Below are 19,472 nucleotides of genomic sequence, written 5' to 3'. Positions count from 1 at the left end.
TAATTATTGTTGTCATTTTTATTCTGATTATTTTGTTATGTTGACAAGAAAAAAGAAATAATGGTCAAAAAAATTAGATGCTTCAGTTCTGGAGAGGACAAACTGATAGTGGAGAATGGTTTTGTTTTTCTGTGCCTTCTCTGGGGTATGCATTTCTCACTGTTCTCACTCTGGCTGTTGTGCAGGTGGTTGACCAGATTGACACACTGACTTGTGATCTGCAGCTGGAGGATGAGATGACAGACAGTTCCAAAACAGACACACTTAACAGCAGCTCCAGCAGCACAACAGCCTCCAGCTTGGAGAAGGTCAAGGTGCGGGGCAACGCGCCCCTCATCAAGCCACCTGCGCACCCCTCTGCCATCCTCACCGTGCTGCGGAAGCCAAACCCGCCCCCTCCTCCGCCTCGACTGACGCCTGTCAAATGTGATGAGCCTCCGAGGCTGCCTCCTTTGGCCAACCCCGTCAAGACTAATGGCACCCTGCTGCGGAACGGGGGCCTGCCTGCCGGGCCCGGACGCATCCCAAACGGAGATATGTGCTGTATACCGAACAGTAATTTGGAGAAAGTAGTGATGCAGCCTCTGATGCACAGACCTGAGAAAGAGCGGTGTCCCCAGCCAGGAGGAAGGGAGCGGGTACGGTTCAGTGAAAAAGTGCAGTACCACGGCTACTGCCCCGACTGTGACGTTCGGTATAACATTAAAAACAGGGAAGTGCACTTGCACAGTGAGTCCGCCCGGGTTGCAGGAAAGCTGCCACACCAGTGCCCTCCTCTGCCGCCTCCACCACCTCCGTTGCCTCCATTTCTTCTGGAAAATGGAGGGTTGGGGATAAGTCCCAGTAATAGCTTTCCCCCTCCGAGACCTGCAACTGTGCCTCCGCAAACCGCGCCAAAACCCCAGAAGACCATCTTGAGGAAATCAACCACTACAACAGTGTGAAGTATGCCCCTTGTACTAACTCTTTGTTTTTTCCTATATATAAACATAAATAGGTAATGAGCACTTTCTACTTGAGCAATAAAAAGACCCAATGTATTACACCCTGTGTCCAGTGAAGTGGCATAAAAATCACATGGTAAGTACAAAGAGGAATACTCGTTGATCTTATTTGTACTCACCAAAAATGGCAAAGGGTGCTGAAAAAATACTCACTCTTTAGCACATAGGTTGTAAACATCTGTAGCAGTTTCTTTTTTGTAGCATGGTTTAAAAGACAATGAAAAGAAAGCTCAATGTGAAAATAATGCATAGTGATTTGTGATGGATTTCAGTCTATCTGATGAAGGGGAATAACCATTTCTCCTGGCTTTTGGGACTTTTCAAATGTCTTTTGATGAAGCAAAGTGGAGTACCAGATTACAGCCTTTGACTGAATTCTAGCAAATGCTTTTTTCTCTTCATGAGTGCTTGAGCAAACTCACTCTGTGTGAGGTGGTGCAGTAGGAGGTAATCACTGGCCTTTCGGCAGCTTCGTCTTTGGTGGGGAAGTAAAGAAATAATTGAAATGTATGTTGGCGTGGCTCTGGAAAACTGAGTTGCATTTTGTTTCTCACTTGCTCAGTGCATCACTACCGAAGTAAAGTACAGAGTTTTAACATGAGCAGGGATGGTCCCATTAAGTTTCCCCCCCCATTTCTCTGTCTGCAAAAGGGTGGTAATATTTTATCTCATTGTGCAGTGTAAGTAGACAGAAAAAACAAAGCCCTGTCCTGTGTTTTACACAAAGCTTTTGTCTGGTGAAAATCTTCTTTTTGAAGGCAAAGAAAATGTATCTTAAGGCCTCCAGGGACATCCACTTAATTAATGTAAAGAGCTTTGAAGTTGAAAAGCTCTGTGCAATTATGGAGCATTAACATGCAAAACAAGATATTTTACATGTTATCACATTTTGATGGTGAACCCAATTAATATTCTTACTAGTTGAAAAAAAGTTCTCAGTATTTTTAATTATGAAAGAACATCCTTTTATTCTCACAAAGAGAATTGCAGGGACTTAGAGTTTAAAAAAAAATCCAGGCAGTGAAGAAAATCTGATAATAAATCTGTTATTTACAATACTTGTGCCAAATTAATCTCAATGGCCAACAACAAATATTATATTTAAAAAGTATGCTTATTTCAGCTGAAATATAAAAGGTACTTTGTGGCAAAACAGACAAAACCAGACAAAACAGATTTCAAATTTTAATTTCTATTTACATCTAGTAAAAGATATTAAACAGATACATATGTTTCCCTGTATACATATTAGAGTATTTAAACTGAAATAATAAGAATAATCATAACAAAAGTCCAATCAGATGATTACTGTTTGCAAACCTTTGCAGTAAGCAAAGATTTTATTTTGTGCAAATACACATTTAAGGTCTAAAGCTTCATGAAGTATTTCCTGCATAAAAAGCAAAGAAAGGAAAGCATCCTAAATTCTTAATCATGCTTTCCCCTCATGCTTCCCATGTGTTTTTCATGATGCACTTTACATTTGGTATTGTTTGACTGTGCTTAATCCCATGAGAGGTGTTGCCAAGCGCACTAAGTCCAGGCGCTCGCAGCAGGAGACAGTTAACTCCTGCATCTGTGTGAGATCTTTGCTGCCCAAATGAGGCTTTTGGCAGGAGGATTCTGCTTATATGCTGGGACTACACAGCACCTCCCTTGCTCATACATTGAAAATTACATTTAAAACCACTGGAACAATGTGTGGATGTATCCACATTGCATAGCTGCGGGTTTTTCTTTTAAAAAGAAAATTCCTGCTGTCCTTACTTGTCACTACTATAGAGATCATATACCTGTTATAAGCTAGTTCAGTATTTTTTTTCATTCTTGGACAAGCTACTGTGTACGAGAAATAATGCAAATCAAATATTGCATATAAAATAGTAAAGAAAATAACACTGAGTCATTTTAGGGGGTTATGGTCTGGTGCATATGTGTTACCTCACTTGGTTTAATTTTTCTGTATGATCTCACCTCTGATAGCAGAGCACAGCATTTCTCCTCTGGGCTTGTCAGAGTCTCATGAACATGTTAGCACCTCCAAACTGGATGCTGTACTCAGTGGATGTGCACTGATATACATGTAAATTCGAGTTTTGTTACAGTTCTCAGCTCTGGAAAGCTTAAGCAGCATCCAAGTTTCAGCAGTTAGTGTTGAGTTTTGGTACCCAACGTCTTGAATCTTGTACTTTGTCTTCTCCTTCAGAAGTGTTTTCTCTTTCCCCACGCCTCCTGAATATCTTCATATGTTATGGCTGTGTTGTGAAAAGATGCATCTTTTCAAAAGCAATGCTGTCTTTCAGAAATGCAGTTTCAAAATGTGATGGAAAAACATTGTTTTTCTGCAAAGTTTGATGACCCAGGCTTTCTTTAATACGACCTGTTCCAGAGTCTCTGTTAAATCATAGTACAAACATTGTATCAGTTATGTTTTAACATCTCTGGCCTGTGTCCTATTGTAAGGTATTTTTATCAGTGTAATAGTTTCACATTAGTAACATGTCAGAATAAAATTAAGGTTAAAACAGGTAAACTTGCAAAACATGGGAAACAATTAACTTTCAATTTCACAGATCTGTATGGAAACTGCTAATAGAAATGGCATAACAACAAATGCAATACTGAATTCAGCCAGCAGTATTTTCTACATTTATATTAGGAATGTAAACTCTATGAAGCATTTTTGAACACCTACAAAACAGTATGCTTCACAGCTTACTGAGGAAAACCCCATAAACTAACCAGAACTGGACGGGAGTTGTCTGCCTTTGTAATGTAAATGTAATACTCTATGAGATTACATTTAGTGTTTTGCAAAGATGTTAATACCTGAAGAAAATGAAAGTCCAGTAACAGTACTCAGAGCTTTAATCAGTGTTTGCCATCACTTCAGTCTGCTGTCCGGCTTTGATTCCTGTAAGGTATTTTAACATCTGTACTGTCCAGATCTAGACTTCTCAAGTGCAAATAGGAGAAGGTCGTTTCTATCAATTTAATGAAGGGGACAAGCTTAAGAAAATTAAAATAAGCAGTGAAATGACTTAATTTATAATAATGGCATTCATTAAAAAGTCTAACACATGAATGCATTGTAAGAAAGGAAAACTAGGAGAGTAAAACCCAATAGCAATCCTTTTGAAGGACATAGGGTAGGAATCTTCAAAAAGATCATGGATTTTTCTACCACCCAGTAAAAGTCACAGTTCTTCCTTCTCATGTCTTCTCAAATTGTTACACCTTTTATCACATCATCTATTTTTCTTAAAAACAAGAAAAAATTCCAAATTCTCATCGATGTCTGTAATATTAAATCAATATTTTATTTAAAATGTGACATGAAATAAGTACACTAGAGCTCTTGTAGCTCTTAGCTTTCTTCAGATAACTTGTTTATTGGTTTTGAATCAGAGCGCAGTATGAATTTTTTAATTACCAGGGAGATTTGTGTATGTATGTTTGCTCATATCTCTTTCTTTCCATGTTCTATTTATGGCTTTCCTTTCAGTGATGGCACGAACAGTAATTTTACGTGTGGATATAAAATCATACTATGGTTGCTGTGTCACTTGTCTAATGTAGTCTTAAAGTAGGCATGAATATTGGGCACATATTTTTGCAGAGGCAGCATTTCTCATACTCTGCTTGTATATATGCTGTGAGCCATGGTTTTTCAGAGGCTGTATGTGTGTGTAGAAGCAAAATACCTTTCCACTGCTCAAACCAGTAATAATATTGAAATCATATTGCTCACAGGTACAGAAAGGTCTTGCAAGCGAGGTATGCACAAGGGCACATGGAATAAATGTCTATGGCAAACCTTCCTAAGCACAATCTCTAGAATACTCAATCTGATAAAATACATGGCACCTGTTATATAAACACATTGTATTTTGTAGGGAAGTTTGTGATATATCTCATGCAATATTTACATGCTGCAGCCCAAAATTTCTGTATCTGTATTAGCACAGACCGCAACTGAAGCAGCAGCAGTGCTGGTGTTGCTGGCTCAGTGTCCTACAGAGCCGTGCATGCAAACTGCAATACAGCCCCATCTTTGGTACCAGTTACATGTTCATGGTTTTTAGTCGGGAAAAAGTAGCAGGGATTTTATCTCAGTTGCCTGTTCTATGGTGGTGAATAGTCCAAGAGAGCAAATTTCTCCATCAGTCATAATTTTGGGAAGGTATCTGTAGTAATCCATCTTGGGATAGCTCTGGGGACCATGAGCAAGCCAACTTTCATTTCTGATCTTAAATGATTTGACATGTCTCTAACTCATACTGGTCAAAGAGCTCTCTTGTTAGCTGAGACTGAAGCTACTGGGATAAATGGACCTGACCATGCTGCAGGAGAGGGGCCTGTGCTCAAATCAAGCTGTGCAAGTCTCTCCTGTTCTCTGTACTCTCAAATTTTTTCATGTATGGCAATGTTTCTGCTGCATGATGGGAGAGTTTTGTTGAGAAATCACACCTGCACTGTGTTCATCAGCTGGGCTGCATTGTTTCAGTGGTGAAGCAGGTGGTACCATGTCTGTATTTAGGTTGCCTAGTCTTTTGTAATGCTGTCTTTAGAGATTTTGAAGGAAAAGTTTTCTTATTTTGAGGCAATCATTCTCCTGTTAGGTTATAAAAATAAGATGAGAATCCCTCATGGAGGTATGATGAAGATATGCTAGAACTTTTCATACTGTAGAGGACTGGGTTTGTTATTGCAGGACTATGTATCTTTTGTTGAAAATGGTGTTTATAGATAGGTGAGAAAAAAGTAGAACATAAATTGCACCTGATATCCAGCCAACAGCAGTGCTTCGAGAAATGAATAAAACCACAATTGTTCTGCTGCCTTGCTTGGGAAAGATAAAGAGCAAAGGTCCAGGAATTGCTGCATCTTCTCCTCAAGAGAAGAGGTTTTTTCTTTAATTCCTGAAATATTGGATATGTATACTAGGATTCTTTAAGGAACTTAGCACAATCTACCTCATTGTTGTTTGTAAATTATATTCATGAAAAGAAATTATGTTTTTTTAAGAGTTTTCTGATATCAGATCTGCCCCTGGATGTTGCTTGTCTGATCTTTTGACTAACTTCTTATGCAATCTTCCAAGCAATAGTGGGAAAAAATTACATAAGAAGGGAAAATAATAGGCAAATTATGAAAAGAACTTTAAACAGATGCGTTTAAGTGTATTCCTCAGTGGTGCTTACATGATGATAACAACATCAATCTGAGAGCTTGTTTTCCTTTACATAGGGTTCTTAGCATTACTTTAAAGTTAACCTCGAGTCATATTATGAGGCAAGAAAAAAGCCAGTCAGTGACAGAAATTCTCCTAGAAGCGTTTACTTCCTTTCCAGTTCAACATTGATTTTCCTAAGGAAAAGTGACTAGTATGTATTGGTCTTCTTCATGGATGAATTAGCATGTGAAAACCAGAACATTATGATAGTATTTCTTTGTATAAATCTCTAACGCCTACAGAATATTTTGGTTTTCCTTTTTTGCAAATACAGTGATGATTGTATACTGGAGCTAAAAATTACATTGTCTATGTCCTTGTACCCCTTCAAATTGAGTTTAAAGTTCTCTCAGCAAGTCCTGGTAACTCCTGAGCTAAGATCCTTTTTCCTTGTTTGTTGCCAGTACGCTTGGTGTTGTAAAAACTGACCTGTGATCAAAAACCCCAAAATCTTGCTGGTCACACCAGTCTCTAAGCCAGGTATTATTCTGCATGATTTTCCTGTTTCTTACCCCATCATTCCCTGCAACTGGCAGGACAAAGTACAGTTTGTACTCCAGATCTCTTGACCAGTTGTCCCAAGGCCCTGAGGTCCTTCTTCACTCTGCAGCCTTCTTGATGGGATTTCATTGCTGCCTATCTGAAAAGCCAACAGAGGCTGATAATCAGTGGGCCATACCAGGCTGCCATGTTTCTTGGTGCTGTCTTTTATGTGGACCTCAGGGAGGCAACACCTCCTTGTGGGTTGGGTCTGGTCGGCACACTGGGCCCTCCATTCCTCTCAAAAGGGAGTTACCAGTGACTACTACCCTTCTTTTTTGTTTAATTGAGGAAATCATGGTGTAGGGGTAGGCTGTCCTGCCGTAGGCAGCCCCTCCATCCCAGAAGAATCTTCATCCTCATTCTCACTTCCCTAGGTTCCAGGGCTTCATACCAGTTGTATAAGGACACCTCTGAAGGTGAGGCATATTGGGAGGGGATTCAGTACCAACTATGGGTCAGGAGAAGAATGAAGTCAGCACCTTGAATTTTAGGAAAGCAAAATTTCATCTCTTTGAGAAGTTAGTCAATGGGCAACTAAAAACTGGGAAACTGGGACAAGGGAGCAGAACAGGACTGGCAGATATATCCATGGAGCATAGGAGCTCTCCATCCCCATGTTTAAGAAATCAGGAAAGCAGAGTAAGAGGCGGGCATGAATGAATCAAAACCTGCTGGTTAAACAAAAGGGAAAGAAGGAAATGCACAGATAATGGAAGCAGGGACAGATATCCTGGGAAGATTTTAGGGAGATATTACCTGGTTGTTTAGGGATGAGGCCCAGAAGACCAAGGCACAGGAGGAGCTAAACTTGGCAAAGGATGCAAAGAGTAATAAGAAGGGCTTCAGCAGGTTTATCAGACAAAAAAGGAAGGCCAAAGTGTACAGCCCCTGATGAACACAGACTGGCAAACTGGTAACAGCAGACAAGGAGAAGGCTGAGATACTAAACTTTTTCGCTTCAATCAATGGTTACCTCTCTTCCCACACCTCTCAAGTGGATGGACAGCAGGCTGGGGACTGGGGAAGCAAAGTCCCTTTCACTTTAAATGAGGATCAGGTCCATGACCACCTGAGCAACCTGAATGTACATAAGTCTGTGAGACCCTATGAAATGCATCCCAGAGTCCTGAGGGAATTGTCTGATGTAGTTGTCAAGCCACTCTCCTTGATACTCAAAAAGTCATGGCAGTCAGGGGAAGTCCCACGTGACAGGAAAAAGGGAAACATTGAACCAAGCCATCTTGAAAAAGGGTGGAAAGGAGAAGCCCGGGAGCTACCAACCTGCCAGGCTCACCTCTGTGCCTGAGAAGGTCGTGGGACAGATCCTCCTAGAAGCTGTGCTAAGGCACACGGAGGCCAGGGAGGTGACTTGAGATGGCCAGCATGGCTGACCAACCTAGTGATCTTCTCCAATGCAGAGAGTACACCAGTGGGCAGGGGAAGGGCTACAGACATTATCTATCTGACTGCTGTAGGGCATTTGACACAGTTGTCTCCGACATCCTTCTTTCTAAAGTGGAGAAATATGGATAAACAATTCAGTAGAGTAGGAGTTATTTAGATGGTCACATCCAAATAAGAGGGAAGTGATCAATGGCTTGATGTACAGGTGAAGATCAGTGGCAAGTGGTGCCCTCAGGGGTCTGTACAGGCATCAATGTCATTTAATATCTTCATTAATGACACAGATGAAGGGGTTGAATGCACCCTCAGCAGGTTTGCAGATGACACCAAGCTGAGTGGTGCAGTGACACTCCTGAAGGACAGGATGCCATCCAGAGGGGTGCACAGGTTTCAGAAGTGGGTGCATGGGAAACTCGTGAGGTTCAATAAAGCCAAGTGCAAAGTGCTGCGCCTGGGTCAGGTCAACCCCCAGTGTCCATACAGACTGGGGATAAACAGATCAAGAGCTGCCCTGCTGAATTGTTAATGGTACTGGGGGATAAGAGTTTGGACATGAGCTGGTGGTGTGTGTACACAGCCAGAAAGCCAGCTGTACCCTGAGCACAGTGTGACCTGCAGGTTAAGGAAGGTGATTCTCCTCCTCTGCTCTGCTCTGATGAGACCCCATCTGGACTACTGCATCTGCCTCTGGAGTCCTCAGTACAAAAAAGACATGGACCTATTGGAGCATGTCCAGAGAGGGTCCTCAAAATTGAGCAGAGGGGTGAGCCTCTCCTACAAGGAAAGGCTGATGGAGTCTGGGTTGTTTAGCCTGGAGAAGAGAAGGCTTCAGGGAGACCTTACTGTGGCCTTTCAATATATAAAGGGGCCCTGTAGGAAAGATAGAGACAGACTTTATAGTAGGATCTGTAGTGATAGGACAGGGAGTAATGATTTTAAACCAAAGGACTGTAGATTCAGACAAGGTATAAGGAAGAAATTAGTTATGAAGAGGGTGATGAAACACTGCTACAGGTTTCCTGGAGAGATTATAGATTCTCCATCCCTAGAAGGGCTCAAGGTCTATTTGGATGGGACTCTGAGAACTTCATGGAGGACTGTGTGTCATGGGAAGGACCCTGTGCTGGAGCAGGGTAAGAGCATGAGGAAGGAGCAGCAGAGGAGCTGACCACAACCTCCATTTACTCTTCTGCTGCACCACTGACAGGGAGGAGGTAGAGAAATCAGGAGTGAAGTTGAACCCAGGAAGAAGGGAGGGGTGGGAGAAGGTGATTTAAGATTTCGTTTTTATTTGTTATTTTCCTACCCATATTTGATTGGTAATAAATTAATTTCTTCAAATCCAGTGTGTTTTACGTGTGATGGTAATTGGTGAGGGGTCTCTTCCTTTCCCTAATTCAACTCATGAGCCTTTTGTTACATTTTCTCTACCTTGTCCAGCTGAGGAGAGGGAGTGATAGAGCACCTTTAATGGGCTTTCATCCAGCCAGGGTCAGCCCCCCACAAGCAGTGTCAAAGAGTGCAAAGATCTAGTGAGCTGTTACTGGAAGATATCTTTTCCTTATAATTGATCTTCAGAAAAAGGTAGTGCAAATTACAAATTCAGAAAAAGTAAAAGTAAGGTAATTTCATACTGAAAGTTAAAATTTTCTGGATATTACTTGCTTTAACAAAAATAATTTAATGTTCAGAGGGATGCTTATTCATTAATTCAGTGGAAATAATGTTTCTGACAGCAGAGGACCTATGAATGTAGTAAAAAACCAAAGGTATTGTTGTCTGAATTAATAATCAGACAAGAAATAAGATTAAAATTCTTCACAGTGAGAAGAACTTATTTTGGAAAAGTAGTCAGTAATCCAGTATGAAGTCTTTGAATTCTTACTGCATTTCTCTAAAAAGGAGACACACTAAGAAAAATACTACAGTCATAAGCAGGAAGGCAAAGTAATTTACTCTAAAGCTCACTGTTAGCCATTAAAAGAACTGATACACCTTTCATTAAAAGACAGACAAAAAATACACTTTTCTGATGTAGCCAGCAGGTGCAGTTTTGTACTTGACAGAGAAGAGAGATGAAAAGAATCAGTTAAGCATGCCAGAAGCAACGAAAAAATTAAAATGTCAAACTCTATTTTTTATAGACAGGCACAAATCAGTACAAATTGTTCAGAGTGTTAATGAATTGCTTCTACTTCTGTGATGACTTAAAATGAATGTGCTGGATGGCTTTTATGAATATATATGGAAGTGCTTCTCTGCTGTCTAGAATTATGATGTCAGAACAAACCATCTTTCTATATCTGTGTGGAAAATCTACAGCAGAACAGCACAGTCTAGATCAACTGTAATGACAAATCCTTTAGCAGCCATAGTGCTTGTCAGCTGTGCAGGTATCAGTCTCATGATCAGTCAGTAGATGTAGCCATAGACAAACACTCTTAAAATTCCAGTGCTGATGGGACTTTATTTAACCCTGCACTGGTTCTGGGAATAACATCCTAATCCACCTTTGCTGGTCATTCCTGTGTCATCTCTACAATTAGTCAACTACAAACTTTTTTACAGTGCAGCAGTGAACCAGTGGAGTGGCCCAGGCTGTCTGAAAAAATGTTTGTCTCCAAAATTGGTCAGTCAGTCAGACTGTGAAAGAGGAGAGTGGAAAAAGAATCAATCTTGTCACAGAGATGTGGGTTTTTCCCTTGACCTGACTTGTGTCTACAACATGTGAAAAGAATGCAGGAGAAATGTTTTCATATATGCACACCTGGATACATATCAAATAGGTTGTTGGGCTTCACCAAAATAACTAAGTACAAAATATAATCAAAATAAGATTTTGAGTTGTGTTATGATGTGATTTAATTAATCCTTCTAGTAAAATAGATCTTTTCATAAGAAATAAGGAAATCTAACATCCTACGTCTAAAACATTTGTAATATATTTCTGCAGCAAGTTGTCATAATACCAGTAAAGTAAGAAATACATTAAAAAGAGCTTCTGATGGATGTTTATTTTCTAAAGCATAATCCTTGGAGATATGAATGAAACACAAATGAATTTTTAGTGACAGGGAAAACACCACTCTCATTTGCATTAAGATAGTAATCAAGCTTTTTTTCTGCCAAGGACTTTTTGAGGGATTTTTTTTTGTCCTGGCAAGTATGACATGGAAGTTGTGTATTCTAATTTTTGTTTTCTCTTTTTAGTCTTCCATTTTGTGTTCCTTCAAGAAAAAAAAAACCAAACCAAAACAAAAACCCACAGAAACCAACCAACTGGGAAACAAAAGAAAGAAAAAAGATAGTAAAAAATTTATTTCTTTGTGATCTATAACACAACATGTTTTAGCATTTTAAAATAAATTAGTAATGCTCATATTTTCACCTTCTGAGGAACTCTGACAATTGAAATACTAGTTAGTGAAAAACTGACATAGAAAAAAATGAAAGTAACAATCAACAGAACAGTAAATTCAGTGGAATTTTGATAAACATGTATTATATCAATAATTACTGAACAGGCTACAAAAGAGACTCATCTGATAAAGATTCAGTGCTCCCATGAGTTTTGACAAAAAGAGTTCATGGTTTACAAAAAGAAATTGTAAGACTCCTCCAACACCTTAGATAGAATGTCATGTGTTTGTATTGCATTGACCTAGTGACTGATTCATAACACTGATTATGAGTCTCTACAGGAAAGCTTGGGTAAGCCAACAGGCCAGATTTTCATGGTGCATTTGTTTGCATAACCCAAAATACTTTTTTCATAGTATGTTCCGATTTATTATGAATGTATTTAAAATAATTTTGTAAGTTCAGTCATAATATGTTACTGATAAAGTGTATCACTTTATGGTAGATGTCTTTAACACTTTCAGTAATCACTCCTCCTGAAGAAATGATGAAAATACAGCTATGATAATACATACTTTGTAATTTATATAATTGAAATCTGTATATACAACTGAATATGATCCTGAGTACTTTAGAGACTGATGATTTTTTTCCCTGTCATGACCTGATTTTTAAGTACACGAGTATTATTTTAAGATCATGTCTAACTTGCAGGCTTGTTGGACACTGCTTGGAGACCAGCTATTTGAGAACAACTTAAACTTGGGTTTTGGCAAAACTTGCAAAAGAGCTGAAATACTGAAATAGTTCTCATTTTATGATAGTACAACACATTGTTCTAATTAGCAAAATCTTTTGTTACAATATGTTGAGTAAATTGTTATTTATTCATGTGAAAAGGATATCATGTCTTAGTGGACAGAAGAGATGAGAAAATAATTTTAGAAAATAAGAAATGTCCACATCTGAAAGCCAGCAGCTAACATTGACTTTGTCTTGTTAGAGGTCTTAAAATGCGTCTATTTTGGTTTGTTGTCATTGAGGTTTGATCTTGTCAAAGTGATATGCAGGCCAATTATGCCAGTGTTCAATGTGAAAGTACAGAAAATGAAGGACTTTATTCCAAGTAGTTTATAATTTGGTATAATCTGAGGTTAATTCTGATCATACTCACACTTGAGAGTAAGTCTCGAAGTGGGAAACAGCTTTTAAAGCCTCAATTGTATTACTTAGGCAGAAGAAGAATCAAACAAGGAAAATATTGCAGCAGAACAGTAAATACTTATAAACCTAAGGCTCAACATTTAAATTTTCTAGTACCAATGCATTTTTTTTACATACACTGCTTATTTTCATCCACTTCTTTCTTTTGGTACTCAGCTCCAGCTGTAAAAAGGCATGACCTTCACTCATTTCTTTTAAGGCTAGGGGGATAAGAAATAAGGTTGTAAATAAATTGACTCATTGATTTCTAGAAAGAGGACTGCCAGTGTAACAAAATTCACTGTTGATCTTGTCTGAACTCACAGACTGAGGCAGGAAAACTATTAGGAAAGCATTTGTATATACTAGTATGTCTTTTAACAATTTTCTTTCACTATCACTCATTAACCATGCATGCAGGACATTAATTATTTGTCTCTCAGACTTGCAATGAATCTTTTAAATCGTGTTTAAATGAATATTTCATGACCTTTCAGCACCTGTGCATTGTGGTGTGTTTTCAAGGAAAATTTGATCTATGAGTGGAAGCTTTAACTGTCAGAAATACAAAGCAGGGAGCTTTATCATAGTGCCATAAGAGTCTAGGAGGAAAGGTATGTATTTTAAATTACTAAGAGCAGAAAGCTATGGTATTAGCTTTCTGTTTAACAGGAAATTGTTTGATAAGACAAACTTGTATCACTCTGCTTCATCTATTTTGATTGGAAAAACTATGAACTGTACGTCAGACCTTCATGAGGAAAAGGCTGAGATACTCAACAACTTTTTACTTTTGTCTTCGCTTACAACGTCTCTTCCCACAAATCTCGACTGGATGGACGGAAGAATGGGGACTGGGGGAACAAAGTCCCTCCCACTCTAAGTGAAGATCAGGTTCATGACCACCTGAGGAACCTAAACATATATAAATCTATGTGATCCAATGAGATGCATTCCAGAGTCCTGAGGGAATTGTCTGATGTAGTTGTCAAGCCACTCTCCATGATACTCAAAAATTCATAGCAGTCAGGTGAAGTCCCAGGTGACAGCAGAAATGGTTGCTGTAACCATCACTAATGAGGGTATAAAGGAGGACCTTTGGAACTACCAACCTGTCAGTCTCACCTCTGTGCCTGGGAAGATCATGGGACAGAATCTCCTAGAAGTTCTGCTAAGGCACATGGAGGCCAGGGAGGTGATTTGAGACAGCCAGCACGACTTCACCAAGGGTGAGTCCTGCCTGACCAGCCTGGTGGCCTTGTGTGATGGAGTGACTACATCAGTGGGTAAGAGAAGGGCTACAGATGTCGTTTATCTGGACTTCAGTAAGGCCTTCAACACAATCCCCTCCAACATTCCTCTCTAAACTGAAGAGAGAGTTGGATTCAATGTATGGACTGTTAGATGAACAAGGATTTGGTTGGATGGTCACATCTAGAGGGTTGTGGTCAGTGGCTCAGAGTCCCAGTGGACATCAGTGGCAAGTGGTGCCACCAGGGGTCTGTACTGGCACCAGTGTTATTTAATACCTTTATTAATGACATAGACAAAAGGATTGAGTGCACCCTCAGCAAATTTGCAGATGACACCAAGCTGAGCGGTGCAGTGACACTCCTGAAGGCAGGATGCCATCCAGAGGGACCTGGACAAGCTCCAGAAGTGTGTCTGTGGGACCTTCATGAGATTCGAAAAGGCCAAGTGCAAGGTGCTGCATCTGGGTTCAGACACCCTCGGTATCAATCCAGGCCTGGGGGATGAAGGGATGGAGAGCAGCCATGCTGAGAAGGACTTGGGGGTGCTGGTGGATGAGAGGCTGGACATGACCCAGCCATGGGCACTCACAGCTCAGAAAGCCAAACGTGTCCTGGGCTGCATCCAAAGCAGCGTGGGCAGCAGGGTGAGGGAGGGGATTCTGCCCCTCTGCTCTGCTCTGGTGAGAGCCCACCTGGAGTGCTTTGTCCAGCTCTGGGATCTCCAGCACAGGAATTGACCTGTTGGAGTAAATCCAGAGCAGGGCCGCCAAGGTGATTATTAGGATGGAACACCTCTTCTAAGGGGAAAGACTGATAGAATTGGGATTGTTCAACTTGGAGAAGAGCAGGCTTTGAGGTGACCTAATTGCAGCCTTCCAGTACCTGAAGGGAGCCCATAAGAAAGCTGGAGAAAGACTTATTACAAGACAAAAGGGAATGGCTTCAGACTGAAGGATTGTAGGTTTAAATCAGATATTAGAAAGAAATTCAACTGTGAGGTTGATGAGGCACTGGAACAGGTTTCCCAGAGAAGTTGTGGAAGCCCCATTTTCACAAGTGCTCAAGATCAAGTTGTATGGGGCTCTGAGCAACCTGGTCTAGTGGGAGGTGTCCCTACCCATGACAGGGGAATTAAAAGTAGATGATCTTTAAGGTGGTTTACAACACAAACCATTCTGGGATTCTATGACTTGTATGTTCTCTAATTTAGCCTGTGAGTCTTTGCTGTGTGGTGGAAAATGGTCTCCCAGTTGTGTTGATAAGACCACACAGTCAACTATGACCTACATGTCCTACATTTTCATTTTGTAGAAACTGGTGCATGGAAATAGTAGACAGGTTAAGGACACTGATGTGCTCTTTGTTTTTTCCAGATAATGATTTGTAATTTTTGGTTCAGACTTGGACTAGGAAACTTGCAAATTTCCTGGGGTCTCAAATTTAGATAGGCTGGGTAACCACATATGTTCAGTTTACGTGGCAAAGGTTTGTTTGGTGTGGGGGCTGTGGGGGTCACATCTGTGACAAGATGCCAGAAGCTGTCCCCATGTCAGACAAAGCCATTTCCTCAAAGATGGATCTGCTGCTGACTAAAGCTGAGCTGTCAACAATGTTGGTGCACGTCTGTGATAACATAATTTCCTTATTTCCCATTTTTCCACTCTGACCTTTGATTGGCAGTAGATCAAATTTTTGAAGTCTAATCTGTTTTGCATGTGATGATGATAGATGAAGGATGTCCCTGTCCTTATCTACTTATGCCATTAGCATTTTGTCATATTTTGTCCCCTGATCCAGTTGAGGATGGGAGCAGTAGAGTGACTTGGTGGGCACCTGGTGGCCAGCTAAGGTCAACCTACCAAGTGACTCATGCTCACATGCCTGGCACTATCTCGGTGGAGTTGATCTATTGCCCAAGCCTGGCCCAGGTCAAAGTCACAGCAGCTGGAGTGCAACGCATATGCAGCATTTCTTCCCACACAGATTTGCTTAGGTGCTTGTGTGATGGCAAAAAGGGGCACTCCCAGTTAATGTGAGCCCGATGCCCACTTTAAAGCTTGGTGCAACATGGAAATTGGAAGGGGCTGGCCTACTTCCACTGCCTGGCTTTTCTTCTCAAGGCCCAAGCTCTCAAATGTATCCACAGCATGAAGCTGGAATGCAGTGGCACATGCTGTAGTCTGTTTTCATAATGCATTACATGAACAAAATCAAAGGAATTTTCTTCACATTTCAATTTCACATTTATTTTACTCTGTGTTGAAAGAACAGTTTCAATTTATTTTATGTTGAAAGGACTAAATAGAAGGATCACAGCACAAGAACTAGTTTTTCAGAAAACTTTCAGAATATGTATTGTTTGTTTATGAAATTATATGCTGTATAATCTCTTATTTGTGATGCCGTAACAAAGGCTTTTCAGAACTACAGCTGCCTCTTCTAAATAAGGGTTCTGATGTGAGGTTTATATATCTTCAGAGGAACCGTACAAATTGCACTGAATATAAGCAAACAGAACACGTTAATTTTGGTTGCAATTGAATGTAGTTGCTATTGGATGGAGCACATACTACAGTACAACTTGCATTTATGAACAGTGTTGTATTGTTACTGTAGCTAACCATTGTAGACTTAATCTTTGTCAAAGCTTTGTTTTTGTGAAGACTGGTAGTAAATTACATCACAAACTCAGAAGAATTCATTCCTGGGCAAATTGGATCCACCAAAAGGCAGGCAGCAGTGAAGTGTAAAGAGATGGTGAAGAGTGCAGGGAAAGGATGATTAGAAAACATTTTCCCTGACTTATTTCAGAAGGAAGAACTGAAAGGGAGAGAAATGCATCTATTGGGTGAACAGCTCATGTGCCACAGGGACACGGGATTTAGTGGTTCACTTTACTCACTATTTTCTTGGTATGGGTCCAATTTATTGTGGTAACTTGTTTTCCACCATCTGTTTCTTGTGGGGCACAACACTGAAAAGTTTGTTTGGCCTCCTTCCTTTGGAGAAGTGTTTTGGTAATTTCTCATTATTTATTAATGCTTTTCCAAACCCAAGAGCTTAAAGTGATTTGAGGTATTAAAACCCAGAAATTTTACATACTCACTTTTCATTAATTTTGCTTACTGTCAGAGAGTTTTTTGGCTGTCCAAACTGTACAGGTGCCACATTCATTTTACATTAGAAGCTTTTTCAACACATTAAGTAGCAAGTATTTTGGCATAGTGTTAAAATTTTAAAACTATTTTATTTCCCTCAGTTATTATGGCATGCCCATATTTATATGGAAGCAAATATTTTAGTGTTGCTAATAGAATGATGGAAAAACTAAAAAAAAAAGTTCCTCTGGTCAAGCTTTCAAAATACGAAAATTCCTTCTGGGCTCATAATTTTGGAATGATGCTTTAATAATTTATTTTTAAAAGCCAAAGCTCCAACTTGAGTAGAGGAGCTTGCTACTGTTTCAAACATGAAAAATTTAAAAACATTTATAAGCATTTCTCTGTGTGCATATCTGTACATAACAGTGTTTTAGCAAACAACTGCAAGCTTATGCTCATATTTCTTGCCCTTTTTAAGACATAAAATTTTATTAGGCAGTTATGATTTGAGTCCCTTTAATACCTGTCAAAGGTTATTAAGCATCAGATGTTTGAACCTGGGGCATTGTTGAGGGTTACGTTTGTTAAGGGGCTGCTGATTGCAGCAAGTACTAGAGAGAGCAATAGGAATTATTATCTACTCCCCCCTCCAAAGGCCCAAACCTTAATTTACAACACAGAAACAGCATTACATGGCCAAATGCCATTGCAAAGCCATGCCATGCAGGGCTGAATAGGGGAGAACTTCGGAGAAGATGGATAAGCAGGATTAAGAGGCAGTGAAGGGAAGGGACACACTGAAGTAGAATGCAGAGGGTGAAGTAGAGGTGAAGAAAAAAGAATGAGAGAAGAATGTAAGAACAACCCAGAAAATATTCTTACTTCATCATCACTGTCTGACATACCACCTTAGATTAGGTTTATAGGTAATCTCTAAGTGACCTCTTCACCTCTTCACAAAATTTCTTTCCTGAAAGGCACATGACACGAAATGATAAAATATTTAACATTTGCTGGTTTTCTATTGAATATGCAAGGAATGGGCAGGGAGCATTTGCTTTAGTTCGATATCTTCGTGTGTGTGCTATTTTTTTTTTTTTTTTTTTTAATTCTCATAATGCCTGGAAGTCCTTTGACTAAACAGGAAGTTTTCTTTTGAACTTTTATGACTAACATAACCACAGGAAAGCTGAGAGCATTGCTGGGATTTCAAATAAAAGAAGTGCAGCATGAAGTAGATAACATTTTATAAAAGCCATAGAAGTGGTCCTGGGAGTAAATGGAAACTACAGAAGTACAGATGCATCTTATAGAACATGACAGTTAAAAAGGAATTGCATTGAAATATCATTTTAAACGGCTTAGACAGAAATTAACCCTCTGAATAGACAAGACCAAAACCATCCCTAGAGCCAGTGGCTGGGTTATTACATCAGGGGTGAATTGGGCGCAATGTACTGATGGTAGGATATGGAGCTTGAAAAGGGCATGAACAAAGATGAATTGGAAACAGATGTCAGAAAGAATTTTTAGAATCATGCATTTATGAAGTAGCTCCTGGGCAAGGCAGTAGATGAAAAACACAAAGGGACAAGAAGAAGGGGGAGAGAGGGAGAGATTGACATATCTTACTTACTGCTTCAGCTAAAAACGATCTGTGCAGGTGTTGTCTAATGTGCCTAACATTTATTTTTTTACTCACTACCATGTCAAGATATAAAATGGCAATATTGAAACATGCTCTATCTGCCTCTTAAAATTTTGCAGTGTGTACCAGTCAAATTATGAAACCATAGAATGGTTTGGGCTAGAAGGAACCTTTAAAGATCATCGATTCCAACCCATGCCTTGAGCAGGGGTGAATTCAGCTACATCTATTTGTGCAAACTGACATGGAATGTTTCCAGGGATAGAGAATCTATAACCTCTCAGAGAAACCTGTTCCATTTTTTCACTACCCTCATCATAAGAAAAAACTTCCTTATATCTAGCCTGAATGTATGCTCCTTTAGTTTAAAACCACTACTCCTTGTCCTATGACTACAGGCCCTACTAAAAAGTCTGTCCCCATTTGTTTTTTGTAAGCCCCCTTTAAAGTATTCAAATGCTGCAATAAAGTCTCCCTTTACTCTTTTGTCCAGGCTGAACAATCGCTAATCTCTCAGCCTTCCTTAATAGGAGAGGTGCTCCAGCCCTCTAACAGCTTTTGTGTCCCTCCTCTGGACTCGCTCCAGCAGGTCCATGTCCTTCCTGTGCTGGGACTCCAGAGCTGGACACAGCTCTACAGGTGGGGTTTCACCAGAGAAGAGCAGAGGGGCAGGATCCCCTCCCTCACCCTGCTGACCATAATGCTTTGGGTACAGCCCAG

At 40.0% G+C, this 19,472-nt stretch overlaps 1 protein-coding gene across 3 annotated transcripts in view; it reads left to right on the top strand.

Annotated features, from left to right (window-relative positions):
- Positions 1 to 19,472, top strand: part of PRR16 (proline rich 16) — a 143,278-nt gene that overhangs the window by 94,946 nt on the left and 28,860 nt on the right. For 2 of the 3 annotated variants that reach the window (XR_006013557.1, XR_006013558.1), the window contains exon 2: positions 186 to 1,080. Coding sequence is in view for 1 of the 3 variants with exons in the window: in XM_042012806.1 (XP_041868740.1) it covers positions 186 to 944 (759 nt within the window). In the remaining 2 variants the exon portion in view is untranslated. The remainder of the gene's footprint in view (positions 1 to 185; positions 1,081 to 19,472) is intronic. The other variant, XM_042012806.1, reaches the window with a different exon arrangement.

Source organism: Corvus kubaryi, unplaced genomic scaffold, assembly GCF_017639235.1.
Source record: "Corvus kubaryi isolate FWS band 111438036 unplaced genomic scaffold, C.kubaryi_AGA036_p1.0 split1-37296, whole genome shotgun sequence".
Lineage (NCBI taxonomy): Eukaryota > Metazoa > Chordata > Aves > Passeriformes > Corvidae > Corvus > Corvus kubaryi.
Note: the sequence above shows the minus strand (reverse complement) of the source record. Positions and strands in the feature narration are given on the sequence as shown.